This window comes from Mastomys coucha, unplaced genomic scaffold (assembly GCF_008632895.1).
Source record: "Mastomys coucha isolate ucsf_1 unplaced genomic scaffold, UCSF_Mcou_1 pScaffold1, whole genome shotgun sequence".
Classification (NCBI taxonomy): domain Eukaryota; kingdom Metazoa; phylum Chordata; class Mammalia; order Rodentia; family Muridae; genus Mastomys; species Mastomys coucha.
In genome coordinates this window covers 75,937,003-75,960,503 of record NW_022196891.1, presented here as the reverse complement: position 1 = coordinate 75,960,503, position 23,501 = coordinate 75,937,003, and the positions used below count along the sequence as shown (strand labels likewise).

General features: G+C 46.1%; 1 protein-coding gene across 1 annotated transcript in view; it reads left to right on the top strand.

Moving 5' to 3' along the window:
- Positions 1 to 23,501, top strand: part of Smyd3 (SET and MYND domain containing 3) — a 585,040-nt gene that overhangs the window by 438,270 nt on the left and 123,269 nt on the right. The window contains exons 6-8 of the mRNA XM_031390983.1: positions 422 to 489; positions 1,892 to 1,994; positions 8,138 to 8,248. Of these exons, the coding sequence (XP_031246843.1) occupies positions 422 to 489; positions 1,892 to 1,994; positions 8,138 to 8,248 (282 nt within the window). The remainder of the gene's footprint in view (positions 1 to 421; positions 490 to 1,891; positions 1,995 to 8,137; positions 8,249 to 23,501) is intronic.

Below are 23,501 nucleotides of genomic sequence, written 5' to 3'. Positions count from 1 at the left end.
CGACGGGCAGCTGGGATCACAGACTCCTCCAGGGTGTACTTCACTATGCAGGAATAAAAACAAACGTACTGCTGTATTCCGTAGATAAAGGGGCCTTTGGACCAGGCAGGCAGGCAGAAAAACATCCATGTCACAGGATCCTCGTTTTTTTAATGAGTAGCTCACTTGTTATGTTCAATTTTGAACATTTCATGGAGTTGTAGAATGCGGCTTGTCGCGAGGTTAGACCACAGCCAGTACTTCCTGTGCTTCTTAAAGCCCCGTGTTTCCCCAGGGTTGGGGAGTGTACCTTAGAGAAGTCACACGTGGTCCATGCTTGGGGAGACCCTTCCAAGAAGCCTCTAAAATGCTCGGGCTTTTGTGTTCTTGCCTGTGAGATTTCTCAAGTGGACACCTAACAGGCCCCTTCTTATTTCCACAGGTGATCTGCAACTCATTCACCATCTGCAACGCGGAGATGCAGGAGGTCGGCGTTGGCCTGTACCCCAGGTATGGCGGACATCCCAAACCAGCTAATTCCCACCCAGCTCCCCAACCCCCCTGGGGGGTCATTAGAAAGGCTTCCGTAGCCTCTAGCTCAATAGCCAAACTCAAAACCTAGTCCTAAATTACACGAGGCTGTAAAAAAAAATGCTAAGTCTTATAACACACATTATACACTATGCCATTAAGACAAGGCAGGCTTTGTATCTAACCACTTGTTTTCAGACTGATGTTGGAGTAGGTTCAAGCTTATAGGTGCTGGGATTCAGTTATCTTTACAAAGTCTCCCCCTGAAGCCTCCATCTCTTGAGCAGAAGCATACAGTTTCCCCTCCAGACTGGTGGCATGGTACCGATAGGCTTAAGTTTGACTTTGGTGGTAGCATATTTCCAGTCACCTCTAGAAGAGGCTCCAGAGGCTTCAGGAGGGTAGCCTGCTGCATTGTTTCGTAGCCATCTCTGCGGCAGCCTCTTGTCGCCGAGCTGACTTTCATTCTGTCTTTCTGCCCCTAGGGTTCAGACGTAGTGTTTCTTCTCAGTAATTTCGCCTGACACTCAGCCTCCTCTCTAGTCCCCACACGTGTCATTGCTTGCGTGTCATGTCTATTCATAGCACAGGTTTCAGAAAGCAGTAACTCAGAGGACTTCAGAGCATGGGCTCTGAGCTCGGGGCACCCCGTTCCAGTTCAGTTGTCCTTGGATAAACCAGTTCCAGCCTTCGGGATTGGTCTCTTCACTGTAGATAATCCTCACCAGCTTGTTGTGGTGGCTGAAGCTGGTCACCCTGCTCCAGTCCTGAGCAAGTCCTTCCCACACAGTACATGCACATCCTAACCATTGTCAGTTCATGATGACAGTGTCATTACATTCCCCGCCCCACCCCCACCCCCACGAAACCTTCAGGAAAAGAAAGTAACTAGGCTCCTTCCCAGAATGCATCGGGACATACTAAGAGCACGTACTTCTGATCTTTCTTCAAGTGTGAGAATCTAACAGTGTCACAGCCCTTCCTTACCAGAGCAGTGAGACCCTCCGTAGGTCAGTGGCACTGCAGGTGACTGCTGTAACTGCGGCTGTACCCTTTATCCCAGAGATGATCTCTTTACCAGTTACTTTGTCAGTACCCCCTTCATTTGGTTAACCGTATTGGGTGGAATCTAATGTGACCCATTCCCCGGAAGGACTAAAAGGACTTATTATCAAACTTCCCTAACTAGCCCCCATTATGAGAAACAGCACAGCAACATGCCTATCAATGCTCCAAGAACCCAATCTTCATGTCTTCTCCATCAAACCCATCTTGCCCCCTCCCCTCCACCTAAGGTGTCTTTTGACTTTTGTGTCTGATGTAGCTGTTTAACTCTGAGCAAACAAACTTGTTTGTTTGTTTTTTTTTTTCTTTTCTTCAGTATGTCTTTGCTGAATCACAGCTGTGACCCCAACTGCTCCATTGTGTTCAACGGGCCCCACCTCTTACTGCGTGCAGTGCGAGAAATTGAGGCAGGAGAGGAGGTAAGGAAACCCATGCCTCCCACTGGCAGCCCTCCCACTGCCAGCCCTCCCACTGCCAGCCCTCCCTGCTAGGCAGCACCTTTCTCAGCTTAGCTCCTTTCTACCACCAGCTACAACTAACTCCTTGATGTCCTGACACAAAGACAACACACACCAAGTTGTAGATGAATCTATGCATATTTTTTCGGTCTTGGTCACTGGGTTTCTTCATGGTCCTGCGACATGTATTTGAAAGACGTTCTTTTGTGATTGGGGCTGTCTATCTTATATATTTGCAGGGGGGGGGTCATTAAATCTCATTGGCAGCAGTAGTCCAGCTGCTTGTCACACCCCAGCACATGACCATCCCTTCTCGGGCAGAGAGGCAACCCAGCTTGTCAGTACCATTCCCCAGGGCTTACCCAGAAAGCCACAGAGCACATTCTGAAGATATTTTAAATTCTGTATTTAGAAAGCAGACGTGGCCCTCTCTTTCAGGCCTTTATCACTGGGCTTTTGTTAAACCCACCGGCATTTCTGGGTGGTAGTTTCAGCACCGAAACAAGGGTCAAACAGGATTTGCAAGTGTGGCTCTGTGTAGACGGCCACGTCAGCTTCTTGGGCGAAGGACCTTTACTGAAGCTTGAGATCTCACAGGCAACTACACATAGACAGGTCCAGGGCTGCTGGGCCACACAGAGTGAGCGTGGACTGTGTGCGGTTCCTACCCACGCTGAGCTCTGCTTATTGTCATGTTTTCCAGAAGTCTGTTTCCTCCTGCCTTCCAATTTGCTAAAGTGGATATTTCCTGCGAGGAAACCGGAGAGCCATAAGCTTTTATAGCCTTTATGCAGTACTCCTCCAATAAAACCTAAACTTAGATACCATATTTTATAGAGACAGAGATTTGGCCTTGATAGGACTCGCTTCAAACATATTTTCAACCGAATACACTGCCTCTTATACAGGATCTTTTGCTGAGTGTCCAGTTGTCAGGACCAGTCGGTACACACTGGGATAACTGCTGATGCTATGGGGAATTTTAAGTTCGTCCTCTGGGGTCATGGTGACTTCAAGGTGGACTAGAAAGGGGACGGACGTCTGGCACTGTTAGCATGCTTGTGACTTTTGAGCCACTGTGACTTGACATCAACAACTGAGAAAGAGGAGTGGTTCATCGAACTCCGCGTTTTAGAGGGGTTCCGTCCATGGCAAGTTAGCTCCTTGCTTCTGAGCCTGTAGTGAGAGACACATTGCCCCCGCAGGATCACCTAACAAAGGCGGGTTGTCTCATGGCCATGAAGGCAACTGAGATAGTTCACATCATGGTAGACAGAGTGGAGCTGTAAGGAGGGGACCAGAGCTGTGTAGTTTCCCAGTGACCCACATCCTCAGCCAGGTTCCACCTCCCCCAGGTGTGCCTTTTCCCCAATAGTCTATTCAAAGTTTGAATGTACCAATTGATGACACTTGTTTATGTGAGAACTCTTGTCATCTGCTTGTCTCTGGAAACTCCCTCATAGATATGCAGCCGAGATGTGCTTTCATAATCTCCTAGTCACCCCTTAGTACAGTCAAGTTGACCGTTAAGATGAATCATCGTATGTCATCTAAAGGCAAAAGTGACGACTGTTGATGGTGATGATGTTTTAACCAAACAGGTCTAGGGTCTCTCTCAGTGGTGAAGCTCTGGGTATATACAGTAGCTCAGACTCAATTCCCAGCCCTGGATGATGTCAACACACAAGAAAATCTATGAGAGGGGGTTGGGGGATTTCTAAGCTCTTGTAACTAACGCTCAGTCGGTTCATCATCCTCTGGGCCTCATCACTTGGGTGGAGAGTGATCCGCGTGACTCGAACATATCAGTATCCCTACTGTCAATGTTTGCTTCAGGTGTTTGGGGACTAGGGCCATCTGGTTCTTCAAGCAGTAATCTCCGTTTGCTAGAGCGTGTAACAAATTCACAGAGGGCTTTCTGGGTGGTAGGAGCTAGTTGGCCATTCCAGAATCTGAGGAATCCATGCATCCGAATGACCTTCTCGTGTGGATGAGCACGGGTGTGCCAGGGCTTCATGGGTACTCAGAACAGAGTACCCGAGGCATATACAGGTGTCAGGGTTGGTGGGGGGAGCAGTTAAGAGGACATATAGAGAACTTTCCTTCAGATCTGAAAGGATCTGTAGAGAGAACGTTAGGGACCAGTGTTCCAGGCAAAGAGACAGAAGCCGTGGGCAGAGTGGAGAGTTCAGTGAGCAAGAAATCCTTCGCGTCGATATACTGGAGAATCCGTTCCAACCTGGAATGGAGAATACAGGGGGACCGGACCAATGTCTGGGGCTTTCTTATAGAACACTGTTCACCTAAGGATTTCCTGAGTGTCCGCTATGTGGGAGGCTTTTAGTAAATATTCGCAGAGGGAAGAGGGCCAGGCAATGGGCCTCCTTAAAGTTTAGAGGAGGGGAGGTACGGTAAGAGCTTATGTGTATAGACAAGATTAAGAAAAGGAGAGTCAGGCTGTCTCTCCAGGCAAGAGTTGACAATGACAGTCTGAAGTCAAGAAGAAGACAGGTGGTGGCTCAGAATAGTGGAAGTGAAGAATACAATATTTAGAAGCCAAAATTAGTAGAATTTGTGTGACAAAGAAAAGGGACCGAAGTGACATTCAGGTTTGACTTTAAAATGAAGTGATTTTGTTTTTTTTTTTTTAAACTTTGAACCAGTATTGGAAAAATGTGTAACTGTGACAATATACTACAAAAATGAAAACAGGATTTGGTTTTATTCTGCACTCCGTTGTTGATGGGAAAGATGGTTTCAGGGAAAATGGTTTTCTTCGCTTTGCGATTTGAACAGAGGCACCATAACCAAGTCACCGAAACCTCTGCGATATTGCTCTAAAGCTGGAAATGATTTATGCATTTCTCCATAAGAGTTACACTTAAGTGGCAGAACAGTGGTCAGAGCATTAATATTTTAATGCGATTTTGTTCTGTGCCATTAAAGCATCGGTTGATCAACGGCCGTGTTTTGTATGTGTGCACCCACTAAATGAGCCCTGCGTGTCGTGAGCAGTGACTCCATTTAAACTTTCGAATCTATGAGCCTTTAATAAAGGTTTTTATCTTTGCCTGAGAAAATGATTGAGCTGCCATTTCAAGCTAGCCGTGTGCTTCCGGAATGTTCTTGCCACCGAGCCCCTCAGCTTTGGTACAGTACAGTTTGCAAACCTCAGTGGCATGAAAGAGACACAGAGGGGATAAGGAGTCCCTACGCCAGAGGGAGGGGCATTTTAAAGCCAAACATGAAGGACGGGGGCGGGGGGGGGGTGAGGAAAGGCACTGAAGGAGGCCGCAGAGCACAGAATCACGGTGGCATCATACATTTCAGAGACAGCTGTACAGTTACGACTGTATGAGGCACAGGGCATCTGAGATTAGGAAGTAGATCTACAATCAGTCTAGGAGAAGAGCCTTGTGGGCTCCATCCACAGGCAAAGGGAAGCTGTCTGTGGTCTCCACATAGAAGAATGGAATGATTCAATCCGCTGTGAGTGTTAGGGAGTATTCCCCCAACTTCCCCCCTCCTCCCTCCCTCCCTCCCTCCCTCCTTCCCTCCCTCTTTCTTTCTTCCTCTCTCTCTTTCTCATCCCTACCTTCCCCCAAACCCCCAGAGCAGTCTAGAAGGTAAAAGGTAGAAGAAGCCATTAGGAGGCAAGTTAGAAAGCCATCACTTGGGTAAAAGCTCCGGGCACTACAGGCTACCCAGAAAGACTGAGACTCTGTTTATTGGGGTTCAATGAAACACCCAGTCTCCTGCCTGGCACAGTCATTCATGAGTTTTAGTCCTCATAATGCAGTTTTGGAGTCAGACACTGTGGAGCTGGTGGCTTCACAGTAGCTTGGAATTACCCTAGAGCTTCTGCCATTGGCTTGACCCGATAGCGGTGGCTTTAGGCTGGGCTGAGAAACAGGGTCCTAGAATGAATTCTACAGGGGGCATAGTCATCAGCTAGCTTGCCCCCCTCACCTGTGTGTGGGGTCTCTCCAGGACCAGAGAGTCTGAAGATGCAGGATGAGTGTACACCCCAAACTTACTGATAAAGATGTTCTCGAGTACATGCTTAGGCACTGGTTGCTTGGACGGTGGAGCGCGGTGTTCTCCAGAAGTCATGGGAACTGCCCGTATCCTGTAGCCCTTTCACCCCTGCCCCCACCTTCAGATCAAAATGCAAGAGAGAATAGAGAAAATGAAAGAGTGACCATCATCTTAGCCAAAAGGCCCAGCCGCCACCACCGCGCTGCACGGCTCGTACTCTGTATATTCCATGGAGGGGCTGGAGAGGCTCCTTCTGGTTGGAGGCTCCACTGCCACCTCCAGAAGGGTGCCTGCTGAGGTCCAGGTGAAAGAGTCAGGCTCGAATCAGGTCAAAAGCAAATCCCAGCCCTTTTAGTTTTTCACTGTTTCAAGTTACTTCAGGTATGCTGCACTCACCGGAGGTGTTCCTCAAGACCAGATCTATACTCTCGGGCGGGCATTAGTTCTCCTGTGGAAGATGGCACCCACAGCTTTCTAACCTGAGACCCTGTGATGAGCCAGGGAGTCAGCTCAGGTCCTGTATTCTATCACCCTGGTGACAGTGTGAGTCTGACCCTTGTGGCTGGCCCTTCAAGTCATTTTCTGTCAGAGGCTTTCCCTGCCCTACCTTGACTTCAAACAAGTATAATCATGTTTAGTAGACACGGGATGCTTTGTTTTCAGTTAAGGAAAACCACATGGAGTGTTTGCTCTGGGGCGTTTTGTCAACTCTTTCAACAGATAGCCCTGCCCCCTCCTCTCTACAATATCCCATCTCCCTCCCACCATCTTCCCCCCTCCCCGCCCCGCTTCATAATTACATTCTGCATTTGAAAACAGATAAATAAGTAATGTATACAGTACAGTACAGCCTGGTATCCATTACCAGAGTAAAGCAAAGCCAGACAAGGGGGGGGGAGGAGCGCTGGGTGTGGTGGGAACCAGTTGTTATTTTAAATAGGCCGCAGGTTAGGCCTCTTAGAGAAAATGGGATTTGATTGAAATGGAAGAGGACCTGGGAGGCCACCTTGGTGGATCTGGGAGAGCTCAGGCCTGCAGCGAGAATATGAAGGGACAGCAAAGAGGCTAGACTAGCCAGGGGAAGGGAATGTTGAGGGAGTGTTCAAAGGAGTGGACACAACTTATATGAAGCTCTTGCTTCTCTGTCCTCCGTGATGAAAGACCCATATTTATTTGGGTCATCACAGACTGATATTTTTAGCAAATTTGAAAAATGAGTATTTAAAAACAGTAAACATAACAAAACAATGTTTTATCATTAGACACACACACACACACACTTACCAAATAGTAAACAAGTTTCTAAATGAGGACTTTGTATTTCCTTCCCCCAATTCAGCATAAGACTAAAGCCTACACAATCCAGAGGTCACACTCAGGTTGCTCTGTGAGACCTTGGCTCTCCTCAGACAAAAGGGGGCGCTATTGCAGTATTTCAAACTGAAGAAAGACTGTCTGACTTCAGTTGTGGTGAAAAGGTTAGACTGTAGAATGCAGAGATTCCTTCTAGGAGAGAAGGGCTGGGGGCAGGGCGGGGCGGGGGCGGGGCGGCCATGCTGAGATGGTGGTGGGCCAGGTTGGGATGTAACAGTGGGGAAAGATTAAAAAACGGTCAGTTCTGGATGTATTGTTAATGTGGATCCAACAGAACTTCCTGGTGGTTTTGGATGTTAGAGTCAAGGGAGACACAAAGGGTTCAGTCTGGACCACATGACCTAGAGCTACTGCCTCCTGTCCTGACTGGGGGGTTGGGGGGGGGATGTTTATGCTCATGGTGTTACCTGAAGACCAGGGACCCAAAATCGGAGTGAAACTGGCTTTCTCTTCTGGCACAAGAGAAAGTGTGTTGAGGTTATAAACCTAATTCTTTAAGTTAAATATGTAATGTCTGTATATTGACAGTGAGTCAGACAAGAATAAAACACATTTCAGTCCCTAGGGGAGGGGGCTATAGGCGGCTCCTTCCTCTTCCACCTGTTGGTGTCACTTTAAGTATGAGCAGTGGTGTTAACAGTAGATGGAAATGAATACACCGGCCATGCAAGCCTTTCCCTCGGTTCCCACAGCTCACCATCTGCTACCTGGACATGCTGATGACCAGCGAGGAACGCCGGAGGCAGCTGAGGGACCAGTACTGTTTTGAGTGTGACTGCATTCGATGCCAAACGCAGGACAAGGTACGTGGAATGAGAGTAGATTGGAGCATTCCCATGGTGGTGTCTGAAGGGTCCGGGGAGCTTGGCTGTGCTCGCCCTGCTCCGGGGTGCACTGGTAAGTAGAACAGGGTGCTTGCCGCACTCCTCATTTCCTGACAAGGTGAGATTTAAGATCTATGGGGCTTCAGATATCGTGGGAATATGGACATTAAACACATGGCATTAAACATGTAATTAAAAGGATCTGAAAGGCCAGAGGGCTGTTGAGAGCATACTGTAAGAAATCTGAATTATGTTACAATTGACAACAGTTACTGCTGAGCAATAAACAGACCAAGTAGTATTTTGTCTTCTTAGTTCTTTGAAATTCGTTCCATAAGGCTCTCTTCTGCCGCGCCTTATCAGATGGGGCTCACTCACCTCACGACTCTCACTCTCAGAGGAAGGAAGAAGAGCCAAAACTAATGCCATAAAGATAATAAACTGCCCTCCAGTTACTCATGCACTGTCCTCATCTTGAACCTATCTGCTTTGGTTTGCACGCAATCAGGTTATATACTGTCATCTGACTTCTGTGGGGTGTTTACGTTGTTAGATGTCTTTTCTGGTCATTATCTCATTTTATGTCAATCCTTATAAATAAATTGGGAAGCCAAACTCAAGACAGGCTCAGAGATCTGCCTCTGGGATGACAGAAGCAGCTCTCTCTCTCTCAGGTCTGCTGGCTCAGCCAAGTTATTCTTGCACTGTGCTGGGGCCACCTGTGGGGCACTGTCTGTGGAGAGGTGATTGCTCTTTATGAGAAATCTCCATGAGCCCCTTTGAATACTAGAAACAGCAGATATAAGTGGTTTTGCATGAAAAGGAACTTTAAGAACTGAGAGTGGTGGCATATGCCTCTAATACCAGAATCCATGGTGGGATATGCCTTTAATCCCAGAATCCATGGGGGGATGTATCTTTAATACCAGAATCCATGGTGGCATACACCTTTAATCCCAGTGCTCAGGAGGCACAGGCAAGTGGATCTCTGAGTTCAAGGCCAGCCTCCTCTCTAGAGGGTGTTCCAAATCACCCAGGGCTATACAGTGAGACCCTGACTCAAAGAAAAGAAAGAAGAATGAAGTAGGAAAAGTTGGATTTGCTGTGGATAGTTAGCACCAAGATTCAGTCTACTTTGGTGTTATGCTATATAAATGCTCAGCTATATTTTTAATGCTTACTAATTTGTTTATTTTAATTTTTATTGTAACACAGGGTCTCACAAAGTTAAAAAAGCATGGTCCTCCTGCCTCAGCTTTCTGAGTAGCTGTGACTATAGGCCTGCACCACCAGACTAAGTTCCTGTGGTGATTTGAATGAGAACGGTCCCAGTAGGCTCAGATATTTGAATATTCAGTACCCAGCTAGTGGAACTGTTTGGGAAGGATCAAGAGGTGTGGCCTTGTTGGAGGAGCTGTGTTTTAGTGGATAGGCTTCGAAGTTTCAAAAGCACACACTAGTCCAGGGTCTTGTTCTCTGCCTGTAGCTCTCATCTACTGCCCCAGTGCCATGCCTGCCTGGCTGCCTGCTTCCCACCATGGTCTCTACTAGGACGTTCCTGGACTAACCCTCCAACACTGTAGTCCAGCTCCCAACTAAATGCTTCCTTTTATACATTGCCTTGATTATGAGGATTCATCACAGCAATGAACAGTAACTACGGCATCCAGGTCATCTTTTCTTCTGTAGCAGCTCATAGCACGTGGCTATGTTCCCATGTCCTCATGTTCCCAAGAAGGCTGCTGCCCCTGGTACCTCCTTGATGTGTTCCAGCTCCACACAGGCAAAGAAAGATACTGTAAGGTTAGGGAGCAATGTAGACCCTCTTAGAGATGTAGGTCATTGTTAAAAGCTGTATCACATGACCTGTAGCTCTAAAAGAGGCTGAAACATTATCTCTTAGCTTTTTACCCTTGGAGGACCATGAATGGCTTTTGGTAACCAATCTACAATCTCTGCATCCCATTTAGACAATTTCACACTCTTAATCTGTTGAACTAAAAGTTTATTGAAGAAATCGTGTGTATGTGTGTGTCTGTGTGTGCATGGTTGTCATATGTCACTTTACAGTGAGATTCATTTCTCATTAGGTAATTTTGTCATTGTGTGTATAGGAACACAATATACTTACTATGGCGAGGTTATTTTATGGAGTATAATCAGTATGCTCTAAAATCAAAAAAATACAGCATAACAAACGAGTAACATAGTCATTTATTGACCACTGTGTATTATACTTGACTGTGCATTGACTTGATTCTATTGCCAGCACAGTAGGCTTCTTTATACTGGTAATGTGTTGTGCAATAATGCTGCAACATATATCACTAGGCAACAGCCCTTTTCAGCTCCATTATAACATTATGGAGCTCATAGAACAATGTCAATCAGTTATAACCAGATCTCAACAGTATGGAAGTTAAGAAATCCTAAGATCTGGCACCTGGCTAGAGACCCAAGAAAGCTGACTGGCATGAATTCCAGACCAAAAGTTTATAGGCTCAAGACAAAGAGTTTGTATTCAGGTCTGAAGCCAAGGATAGGAGTGACAGATGTCCCCGGTAAAGCAGTGAGGGGAGACCATTCCCTCTTAGCTGAGGGAAAGCCAACCTTCTTATTCTGGCCAGGCCCTCAGCTGACCAGACGAGGTCCTCTCACACGGGAAGGAGAGAAATCTCCTTTACTCAGTCCATGGATAAAATGTTAATGCTGGTTAACTTGTGGCCAGTCAAGTTGGCATGTAACAAACATGACTTGTCGTGAGCACCATATGAGAGGTAGGCCAAAGAGTGGAATCCAGAAAGTATATGCTTAAGCTGCTGGATTCTAGTCCATTCTGTCTGTGGAACATTGAGTGGTCATGTGGCTATTTTCCCTCTCTGGTATTATTCTGTCTATATTATAAGAGACATGGGCTACATGGCTTTAAGGCCTCTTCCAGCCCCATTGTTCCATGTTTGTATGAAATGTTTCTGTGCGGAGGCAAGTAGGGTATGTACTTACATGCATAAACTTGTTATATTTTCAATTTTCCATTTATCTGAGAATTTTGTTCTACTTAGTGATATTCATGCCCAACTCTCCATAGTGTTAATCTGCCCAGGGAGAAAAATATCCACAGGTAAATTCACTACTTAGCACATTCCCCGAAGGCTGTAAATTCAAAATCTCAGGACAGTCGGCATTAATTGTGCTTCAGTCCTAGACTCGTGTTGTTTTTGGAACCTGGGAAGCTCATTGTCTCAGCTCTCCTAATCATGCCGTGTCTAGCTGGTGCGCACATCTGCCTGTTGCTGGACTTTGCTGGTTTCCTGTTGCAGGAGGGCAGGAACCCTACTTCCAGCGTGTTCCATATGCACACGTGAATTTTCTCTTTCAAATCATCAGTGGCTTAATATCTGGAAGAAATAAAACTGACCACCTTAAGGAGCCTTTGAAATGTTTAGGGATCTCTTATGTCTTTCCTCAGGTCACAATCTAAGACGGCACAAACAGAGCAGACCAAATGGGATTGGTCATTTCCAGAAGTTTGTGATTGGTTCATAACAAGTTTCCCTGAGTGCTGCTTGCTTTATTGCCTCACCACACCCAAAAAAAGAAGGAAAAAAAAAATCTCTGTTTACTGGTCAGGTCACTTTTTCTTCCCTAACGCCAACTGTATTTAATTCTTCTATTAAATCGGCACAGCCAGGGGCTGAGGAGCTTGCTGTGCGAGCATGAGGAGCCCAGAGTTTGCATCTCCAACACCCAAATAGCTGGAAATAGCCATGAATGCCTGTAACCCCAGAGCTGGGGGTAGAGATGGGAGGATCCTGCCTGTGATCTTGCTGGACAGCCCGGTCTAGCTAAACAGCAGCAAGCTTCAAGTTCAGTGAGAGGCCTTGTCTCAAGAGGATAAAGCAGAGAACAACAGAGGAGGGCATCCGGTGTCTTACTCTGACTTCCTCATGTGCATACATAGGCATGTGCACCTGCATACACATCATATGCACACACACACACAAATACTACACACACACACACACACACAAATACTACACACACACACACTACAAACACCACACACACATATACACACACACCACAAACACCACACACACACACACACATACCACAAACACCACACACACACACACACCACAAACACCACATACACACATACATATACCACACCACAAACACCACATACACACATATACATCACACTACAAACACCACACACACACACACACCACAAACACCACATACACACACACACACATATACCATACCACAAACACCACACACACACACACACACACACCACACCACAAACATCACACACACAATACACCACACCACAAACACCACATACACACACAAACCACAAATACCACACGCACACAATACACCACACCGCAAACACCACACACACACATATATGCACACATGCACACACACCACACCATAAACACCACACATACACCACACCACAAACACCACACACATACACATACACCACACCACAAACACCACATACACACCACCACACAAGGCACTGCATGCATACATAACCCCAGTACACATATATATACCACACACACACACACATATATAACACATATACGCAAACCACATACACACATATATATCACATACCACATACACATAGACACACCATACACACATAGACACCACACACACCACATACACACATACCACAAACATCACACACACTCCAAAATATAATTTATTGAAATAATAATACTAAGCTGCCATGTCTATCAGCCCGCTCATAGCTCTTGCTCCCTAACAGACTATGACGTAACCCCTGACTGTTCTCCAACTCTTTCTTCTCGTCCACACCACATCCTGTTTCAGAGAATGCTTTCTCGTGCACCCGTGTTTCGTGGTCTTTGCATTGCTCAGGGTTTAGTGCTCAAGATAAACTTTCAACTCACAGCTCAGTATTTTGTGTTCCCCAAGAGCCAGATGTTTTCTTTACTTCTTTTGCAAATACCAATTTCCTTTATCTACCCAAAATATGCTGAAATTGTGTATACACATACAAGCACATATTTACACATATGTGAGACTATCTGAGTATGTCACGCAACAGCCGAGCCTTTTTATATTTATATGAGAGATAAATGAGATGAGACAAAAAGATAAGACAGGCTAGTCCCCAGAATGTATGCCCGATGATCTCTTTCATAACAGCCTAGATAAATCATAGATTCAGTCTGGACTCCTCAGTACACACAGCTAACAGCAGTTTCAGAATTCACAGAAGTCACAGGATTGAGCACACACGTGTCCCTCGGCTAAGTTACAGTTCTCCTCAAACTGAGGCAGAATTCTTGTCAGACCCCATGGCCACTTAAATACCCGAGCTCTATAATATTCCTCAGTGTGACTGATTGACATAATTCAAAATTATGTCTTAAAAAAACAAGAATGACAAACAACGGAGTATTTCTGAGGAGCATCTCTCTAATGGTTTGTTCCCCTGCAAGGATAAATTTTCATCTTCCTCAGACAACCAATGTGCAAAAATGCTTCAGGCAGTCCTTCCCGAGTATTGTTTCTTACAACTAAGGTCTTACGCTTTTCATGTTTACGAAGGCGAATTGTGTGCATTTTGAAAAGTCAAAGGGTACTTGCATGGGTTTTTTTTCTGGTTGGCACCAAAGTTTGGCCCTTCAACAGTTTGCACTCCACTTGCCCCCAGTCCATATTGTGCTGAGGGTGTGTACCAGGCAGGATGGCCAGCCTTGCTTTCTGAAGGCACTGGGCATCCGTGACTGCGCCTCCTAACTGGGGCCCCTAGGCAGGAGGCTGCAGGAAGAAGCCATGCTTGGTCAGGAGAGAAAGCAGTATTGGTTTAAGCTGTATTCAAAGGGAAGCAGACGATTCGACCCAAGAATATTATTCTGGTAACTTGAGTCCTCTTGACATGTGAGTAATTACTTAAAAGTCATTAGTAAACCAAGATGTTTTTCTTTTCTTTTTTTTTTTTCTTGTTGCCTTCCCCTATTTTGCTAAGTTAATTATGAACAGAACTGCCTCGTGGCAGGATGGTGAGGCCAGACAGTTCTGAATTGTTTTACATTCCAGGTTTTAACAATCTAAGCAGAATGTGTTTCCTGTTTCTAAAGCTTTCGTCATAGGCAAGGTATGTTATCTTCAGGAAGATAGGAGAGCTTTACCAGAGGAGAAAAGAATGCTCACACATACACACACACACACACACACACACACACACACACACACACACACACACACACGATATCTAAGGATAACATTTGGAAATCAATTTTCTTTCTTCCATCTTATGGGCTCAGGGAATCGAACTTGGGTCCTCAGTCTTTGCAACACACACCTTGACCTACTGAACTATCTCATTGGCCTCTTCTTGCTTTGCTAAATGAGCAGAGGGATGGCCATCTCTGGGGTGGTTTCAGGGATGGCTGGTGTTCATGTCAACACCATGTTAACAAGGAAGGGTGTTCTTGACTTCATAACCCAGACTCTTGCAATCGGGGCTGTCACAAAGCCCTGGGTGACCTCTAAGCAGGTACCATGGACCATCTCTTTCCCGGGAAGTCATTAGTGTGACCTTTGACCTTTGTGTTTGTCATAGAATATGCTGTCCCTGCACCACAGTGTCTGATGCTACAATGTGTTCCTCTAAGCAGAGCCATGGCGATCTTCTTGGGGCTCAACTGGATCCTAGAGTCCACCTTACTTTTAAGAAGAGTGACATGATGACACAAATCCATGGTGGCACAAATGCCACCTAATAACCTTCAAGTTTCTGAAAATATCTACTGGCTTTTGGTCTACTCCAAGGATATCAAAACTCTGGCTTCTCTGGACCACATTGGACAAGAACTGTTAGACCGTACCTATACTGGCTGGTTTTGTGTGTCAACTTGACACAAGCTGGAGTTAACACAGAGAGAGGCACCTCCCTTGAGGAAATGCCTCCCTGGGATCCAGCTGTAAGGCATTTTCTCAAATTAGTGGTCAAGGTGGGGGAGGGCCTAGCCCATTGTGGGTGGTAGTCTTGGGTTTTATAAGAAAGCAAGCTGAGCAAGCCAGGGGAAACAAGCCAGTAAGTAACATCCCTCCATTGCTTCTGCATCCACTCCTGCCTCAAGGTTCCTACCCTGTGTGAGTTCCTATCCTGACTTCCTTTGGTGATGAATGGAAATGTGGAAGTGTAAGCTGGATCAACCCTTTCCTCCCCAACTTGCTTCTTGGTCATGATGCTGTGTGCAGGAATAGAAACCCTGTCTAAGACAATACCTTAGCATGAAGCCCCCAGTCCATGGTTCAACAACCACTGCTGATATGATGCAGAGAATAGTTTTCTCTGAATGGAGCACCGTCCACAGCTGTGTGTAAGAAACATAAAGCATAGCTTCTTAGAGAACATGATAGATTAGAGTAGCTGCTGAAGTTTTAGCAACATTGAATACTTGTGAGATGTTGACTGAGTTCCTTACGCGCCACATCTTGTCCAATTTCTGCAGCTTGTGTAAGCGGTGAGTGCGCTATTCCCATTCAGGAAATGAGCTAACAGGGCTCTCTAGAATATGGCCCTTTCCAGTTTGTTGTTCTGTTGCTATAAATCTGTAACAAATATACCAACCATGTATTTTAAAAAAAAAAAAAAAAACTGAAATGTAGTTTAAAATTCGCTTTTTTTTTTTAAACTATACAATTCTTTTAGTTCTGACAAATGCATGAAATTGGTGTCACCACCCTTTCGGGGTACACTTCTACTATATGCCCCTCAAATTCCACATTTGGCTTTATGGACTTGATTTCCAGCTGGTACTGTGTCACTTTTATGTGTGCATGTCCTAGGTAATCAGCTAAGCATATTTATCTCCTCAAACGGTGTTCCAGTCTGCTTTCTACTGTAAGAAAACACTAACTAAAAACAACATGTGAGAAGGAAGGTTTTATTTCATCTTACAACTCCCGGGTCATACTCCATGACCAAGGAACGTCAAGGCAGGAACCTAGAGACAGGATTTGAAACAGAGCCATCGAGGAATGCCGCATATAAGCTTGCTCCTGATGGCTTACTTTTCTTATATAGCCCACGCCTACCTGCTCAGGGATGGTACCACCCAGAGATAGATGGGCCTTCCTTCATCAATCATCAGTTAGGAAAATGCTCCACAGACACACATAACCACAGTCCATTCTGAGGGAGGCAATTCAATTACAATCTCCTCTTTCCATGGATGTCTAGATTTCTTTTGAGTTGACAAAAAATATTTATGACAGGTTTTTTTTTGATATTTTATGGCAAAACATTTAAAACCCTTTCTTCTTTATTTCTGAGATCTATAGTAACCAGTCCCTGTCTGTGATCACCCTACCAGATCTTCCAACCTGGACTTATCTAGAACCTGACACCTACCTGTCAGCCTCTCCTCCGGGCTCCCTTCCCTGTTGTCCCTGGTTGTCATCATTCCATTCCCAGCTTGGCTTTTCAATAGTAGAAATTGAACTTAGGCCTAACCAACACCGATTGAGGCAAGTGCTCACTACTGAGCTGCATTCCCAGCCCTCTCATTTCAGCTTTCATGAGATCAACAGTTTTAGATCCTACATGTGAATGAGATCATGCGGTGAGATCCTTGACTGGCTTATCTTTCTTGCTTCTGCCCGTTTTCCGACCAACAACATGAGCTCATTCTCTTTTCTTTTCATGGATGCCTAGTATTCTCTTGCATATATGCATACACACACATACGGCTGTAAGCATGTATGCATACGTAGCCATACCCTGTATGCATTCATCAGATGGTAGGCACTGGGTGAGTTCATTCTCAGCTGTTGACTATACTGCTGCAGTGAGCACAGGACAGAATTACATCACTGTGGTATCCTGATCTCATTCCCTTGGAGGTGGAATGGAATCCACAGATTGGTATTTGAGAGACCCTGCCCATAATGCTTTCCATCATGGGGATGCTAACTTAGGTTTCCACCCAGACTGCAAGGGACAAATGTAAATGTGCACTTAATTTGTATTCATCAATGACTAGCGATTGTTCTTTCAACTATATCGCGTACCCATGAGTGTGTTTCACACGCTTATCTCATCGGAAGGCACATTTGTTCAGATCTTTTGCCTGTTTGGAAAAAGCCTGATGTTTCTTGCTGAATGATGAGAGTCTTTCATTCTGTATAGTGAATACATGCCATGTAATTTGTTTCTCTCCACCTGGGCCTTGTCCTTTCTGCGTGTTGACAGTCTCTGAGGAGTCGAAGTGTGGGTTTGGATGCAGTCTGCCCTATGAGCATTCTCCCTATGAGCATTCTCCTTGTTTAGCTGAGGCTCTGATATGCTGTGTAAGACATCTTTGCCCAATCCAAGAGAACAAAGTTTTTTTTTTTTTTAAACTTGTGTTTTCTATTTAAAATTTATATTTTTTGGGCTTTATACTCATGTTATTATGTGGTATAAGGTTTCACTTTTTGCATATGAATATTCTGTTGTTCTAGTAGTGTCTGTTGAATCAACATATGATTCATTGTAACTCATTTTTAAAATCTATTAGTTGCATGTGTATGGCATGTGGGGGGGGGGTTGTGGGGAGAGGTTGCGTTCATTCCATAGCATGTATGTAGAGATCAAAAGACATCTTTTAGGAGCTGATTGGCCCCTTTCACCTTAGCATGGGTGCCAAATATGAGGTCCTCAGTCTTGCTCAGCAAATGCTTTTGCCTGATGAGTCATTTCAGCTGACCCTCAGTCTCTCTTTTTGAAGCCCCAGGATAGCACAGGAATAGTGCAGAGGTAGATCAGGGAGAAGTGGGAGGCATGGTGGGTAACTGGCAGTGATATCATAAGTGAATGCTTGAGAGCGCTCTGGCTCCGGGTCCCGCTGCTTGTTGGCCACTTGGCATGGCGGGCTCTCTTCTCTCCGTCCCCGGTAATAGACTTACTGATAACTTGGCCAAGCTGGTTTGCTTTCAATTAGATAGTGTGTGTGTAGCTTGGGAGATGGAAGATGCTTATTAGAAGCGGCTGTTATCATTCTAAAATGATCTATTTGAAAGTTCCAAGAACTACAGCACCCCCAGTTCCTGGTAGTTGATGATGAGAACCTGAATTGCTCGCCTAGGCTTCTTGGCAGCTTTCAAAGTCTTCCCGCTCCTGTCATTAGTAATCTCCTCTTCCCTTCCATTTGCCATCTGTGTGACTCCAGTGGTCCTAGGGTGCTTGATACTCTTCATCCATAATGTTCTTTCATCTACCCCTCCTGCCCAGCTCATACTTCTGAGAAGCAAGCTGGATCTGGCTGCCCTGGGCTTTCTTGATAAGTCACTGCCTCCCACCACTACCACCTCCGCCCTCGTCCCCTACAGTTCCCTGCATAGCTCCCACTGAGGGCAAGGTGGGATGCAGACTGTGTGGTTCTATACTTTGATTTTTCCCAGGTTCTCCTCTGTCTGAGACCCATGCTTCTTTCATAGGTTTTCTGTGTGAAGATGGCTTTTCTTAGCCAGCTGTGTCAAGAGCACCCTGCGATCACACCATTCGGGAGGTGGAAGCAGGAGCTGAAATTCAAGGCCCACCTCACGGCATGCTGAGCTCAAGCCAGCCTGGGCCACAGGAGATCCTGTCCTAAAATACAATTAAAAAAAAAAAAAAGGGAGGGAGAAAACTGGTTTCCTTGCTGGATGAGGCCACACTTGGAGCCTTTTTTCAGAATAAAACAGAAGTTGTGAGGCATCATGGGAAAAGCCTCCCTGTTGTTTATTCCTTATTCATTATAGTTCACCCTAAACCTGAAACAGGCTATGAGACGGTATATCTATCTGTCCTCCTGTTCCTCCTCCTCCTCTTTTTCTTCTTCCTCCTCTTCTTCCTTCTCTTCCTCTTCCTCCTCCTCTTCTTCCTCCTCTTGCTCATCCTCCTTCTTTTAAAATGCTTGTGTCTGTGCACATGTGAGTGTGAGGATACACACAATGTGTGCCATGGCACACGTGTGGAGGTCAGTGGATTACCTTCTACCTTATATGAGGCAAGATCTCTCGTACTCTGCCAAGCCAGCTGGTCCTTGGGCTTCTGGGAACCCTCCTGTGTCTGTCTGAGCCCTGGCTGTGTGAGCGCTGGGATTCCAGGCACTCTATCTGGTTTGTCTTCACTTGGGTTCCGGGCATCTTGATGCAGGTCTTCACAATTCCATGGCAAGCACTTTACTGGTGGCATTGTCTCCGCAGCTCCTGAAACTTTGTATATTCAGAGATCACAGCTGGAACATCACCTGGGTAGTCAGAGAGCCGGCAGCTCACTGCGTAGCAGCCATGGGCAGCGGAGGGCTCCACAACCTGTAGGAGCTCCACTCTAAAGACAGTGAGAAGACCGACTCAGATTTCAGAGGTGGGAGGATGTGCTCTAGCCCCCCCCCCCTTCATTGTCTCACTCTTTGCAGAAATGGAATGGTTCAAAGTTACTTTTCTTTTGTTTACTGTGTTTCCTCCCTTACCTATACAATGAACTCAACAGCGAACTTGAATTCTGACCCTTTCAGTCTACCGTAGTCACCCATGCCCTTAAGGTCTGTATGGCATGCTCAGTGCATAGGACTTTATACTTCCACCAGCACAGCCATCCACTAGTGTCCCTGTTGGAATATGGGCCAAGGCAAGAGAGCGAGTTTTCTAGCTGCTCGGGGCTCAATGTTTACTAAGCATAAGGACTTCCTATGGAGACCTTTCCTTTTTCGAAGGACGGAGCTAGGGAAAGTTGGTCCATTTGAAAGAACAACATGAACCCCATTTGTCTCCATTTCAGAAGCTGACCCCTGTGACCTCCCCAGCATCCACTAATGAAATTTTAGATTGCCTAACCCACCCACCCCTCTAGAACAACTAACATAGTAGCCAATCAAAGTTATACTAATATCACCACTTTGGCCCCTACCAATCATATTAGAGATTACCTAATCCTTCTAGAGAGTTCCCCTGGCTCCCTGTAAGCTGGCCTGCATGCCTTTGTCTGGGGTCGCTGTTTCGAAGAGTGTTTGACCCCTGCATGTTGGTTGTTTCTGCAGGATAAACATTCCTTGTCTTTGCATACTATCTGAGTCTGGGGTCTCCCTTTAGCAATTTTCAGACCCTTACACATTCACTAGCGCCCTGGAGGATCCGTGGTGCCGCTGTGTAATTCAGGTATGTGGCTTACCAGGTGTGTGTCCCTCCTTCCCAGACCCCTGACTGAAAAGTGGCTCTGAGGCTCCACCTATATGGCAAACATAACATCTACAGTCCGCCCTCCATTTTATGTCCAAATCTGCAGACGTGATGGCCAGGGCGGCTTTTTTTTTTTTTTGCTACACACTAACGATCCCAGGAACACAGCATGCTGTTTGCTTAGATTCATGAGCAGAGAAGGCAGGGTCAGTTTGATGGCAACAGATGCAAGAGTTAGAGGAGGGATCTAGTTCAGAACATCCACTGTAGACAGAAGAGATGACCGGTACCATGCATAATGGACATTTGGGTTCAGCTGCTCCAGCCATTGCGCTGTGCCGCAGAACTCCCAGTCAAGCGCAGGGCTGCCCTTGGGTGTGGGGTCAAAGGTGAGAGGTTGAGGGAGAAACTGGTCTACGGTGATTCTCACGGCATTGTTTCGAGAAAGGCTTCTGAGAACTCTCCTCGCGTATCCATGATGGCAGTTGTCCGTAAACACAGAGCGCCAGCCTGGTCTGATCCCCAGCCAGGAAATCTGGCAGATGGTGTATTTCAAACACTCACCTGCTTCCAAGGCCGCCTCTGGGCGCTTCTGTACAGGTTAGGACACTCACCCGTCACACTGAGGTGTGGCTGTCAGAACATGTGTCCGCGCAGCTGTGCCCCCTTTAGTGAGGAGGCTCCTCGGCCTCCGTGGCTGGTGCCAGCCTGTTTTCTGTTATCTTTGTACCTTCATTGCCAGTCTGCGTGGCAGATCCTGGGGACTGTAATAATAATTAATAATAAAGCTTCCTCTGACTCTTGTTTAAAATGTAAATTAGGGATCTGGAACCACTTCAGCCTATGTATGTCGTTAGAACTGAGAAGCTGCAGCTAAAGGCCCCTAAACAGTTGTCCCCAAACTTGTCATTAACTAGCTCCAGGCAATAAATACCCTCATCCTTAACTTATACGTGTCTTGTTCTTCTCAGAATTTAGTTAATCTAGGCATTTTCTCAATACCTTCTTAATGCTAATTTCTTAATTTATTGTGCCCTTTAATCTGGAACACATAAAATAGCAGCCAATTAATAAATTACGCTTCCTACAACTGAAACAAAAGCACACTGATTATTTCTAAACGATTAGCCTGCATTCGACACAGTAGAGGGCCCCAATGCATAACAACCACCTCCAAAGATGAGAATCGCCCAAATTTTACATCCTACAACTGAATATCGCCTTTCCAAGGCAGCTTCATTTAGGAAGGTCAATTAAAATCACTGTGCACATGATAAGTACTAACTTCCCTAATAGCTTGTCATTGTGTTTGAGCTCCACAAAAGATCCAGGGCAGCATTCTCCACGAGCTTCATCTGGTAGCTGTGTTCAGCCGACTCTCTAACTTAAAAGGGGTCAGAGAAAGCTGCCACAGGTCAGAGGAGCAGGGTGGGATGTAGAAGTGAGGAGAGATTAAAGGAACTGGGATTGTGCGGGCTCACAAGGAGACCTACCTAGGGGCCGACTCAGCTTCCTGGCTTCCTGAGCTGTGGAAACAGAGACTGCATGTAGTGTGGTAGACTTTTGTCTTAGTCAGGGTTTCTATTCCTGCACAAACATCATGACCAAGAAGCAAGTTGGGGAGGAAAGGGTTTATTCAGCTTACTTCCACATTGCTGTTCATCACAAAGGAAGTCAGGACTGGAACTCAAGCAGGTCAGAAAGCAGGAGCTGATGCAGAGGCCATGGAGGGATGTTCCTTACTGGCTTGCTTCCCCTGGCTTGCTCAGCCTGCTCTCTTATAGAACCCAGGACTACCAGCCCAAGGTTGACACCACCCAAAGGGGCCTTACCCCCTTGATCACTAAGTGAGAAAATGCCCCACAGCTGGATCTCATAGAGGCACTTCCCCAACTGAAACTCCCTTCTCTGTGATAACTCCAGCCTGTGTCAAGTTGACACACAAAACCAGCCAGTACAAATTTGTTTTTAAGATAGGCTACCATTTCTTCTGTGGATGCCTTCCAAGAAAAGCCTTTCCCAACCATTTGGCCTCTGAGTTTCCCCAAAGTTTCCCTGTTCCAAGTTTCCCAATCTGTTGGTCTTGCTAGATAACTCCTTGGACAAATGAGACGTTTTGGAGAGAGAGAGAAAAAAACTCAGACATTATACCAAAAAATTATTGTATAAAATGATTTTTTCTTGTTTAGATCATTTTACTTTCTTTGTTGCTTCTATGACAACACAATCAACAAAAACTTTATGTGCATCCTACTATGCTCTTAAAGATCTGCAAGGAGAGTCTTTCACCTAAAGCCCCCTTAAAAGCCAGCCACAGTTAACAGAGAGGGTCAGTGCTGCAGGGCCATGCCCACATTCCTACTGAGTCAGTCCCACATACCTGCATTGTCTGCTCTCTGTTGCTGTGATAAACACGGTGACAGTGACGAACAGCAGCTAAGTAAGAAAAGGGTGTCTCTCATCTCTGCCAGTGAGGGAGGTCAGGTCAGGAACTAGCTGGAGGCAGGCATCCAGGGGCGGGCACCCGGAGGCAGGCACCTGGGGGAAGGCACCTGGAGGCGGGCACCCAGGGGTGGACACCCAGAGGCGGGCACCCGGAGGCAGGCACCTGGAGCAGAGACAGTGAAGGAGTGCTGCTCACAGGCTTGGCTTCAGTGTGCTCATCTTCCCAGCTCCCATAGAACAGCCCACGAGCTCAAATGTTTTGTTAGAGCAAAGATCCAAATAATTCCATAGTCCTTCCCAAAACAGCACAGTCATATCAGTCACAGCCAGCGAGAACCAGTTTCCCAGTACCAGATTGTGTTAGTCAGGGTTCTGAAGAGTAACGGAACCAATGGGACCGGGGAAAATGTATGAATAAGAGAAAGTGACACACTGACAGAGTGCCTTGGATTTCAGACCTTGCCCTTGTGTGGGTTCATGCCTTCAGCAAGGCGCATGTGTCAACTTCATTAGTGCAATGCTCCATCTTAGAGCCAGGACCTGCTTCTGATGTTATCTCAGATATCCCCCCCCACCACCA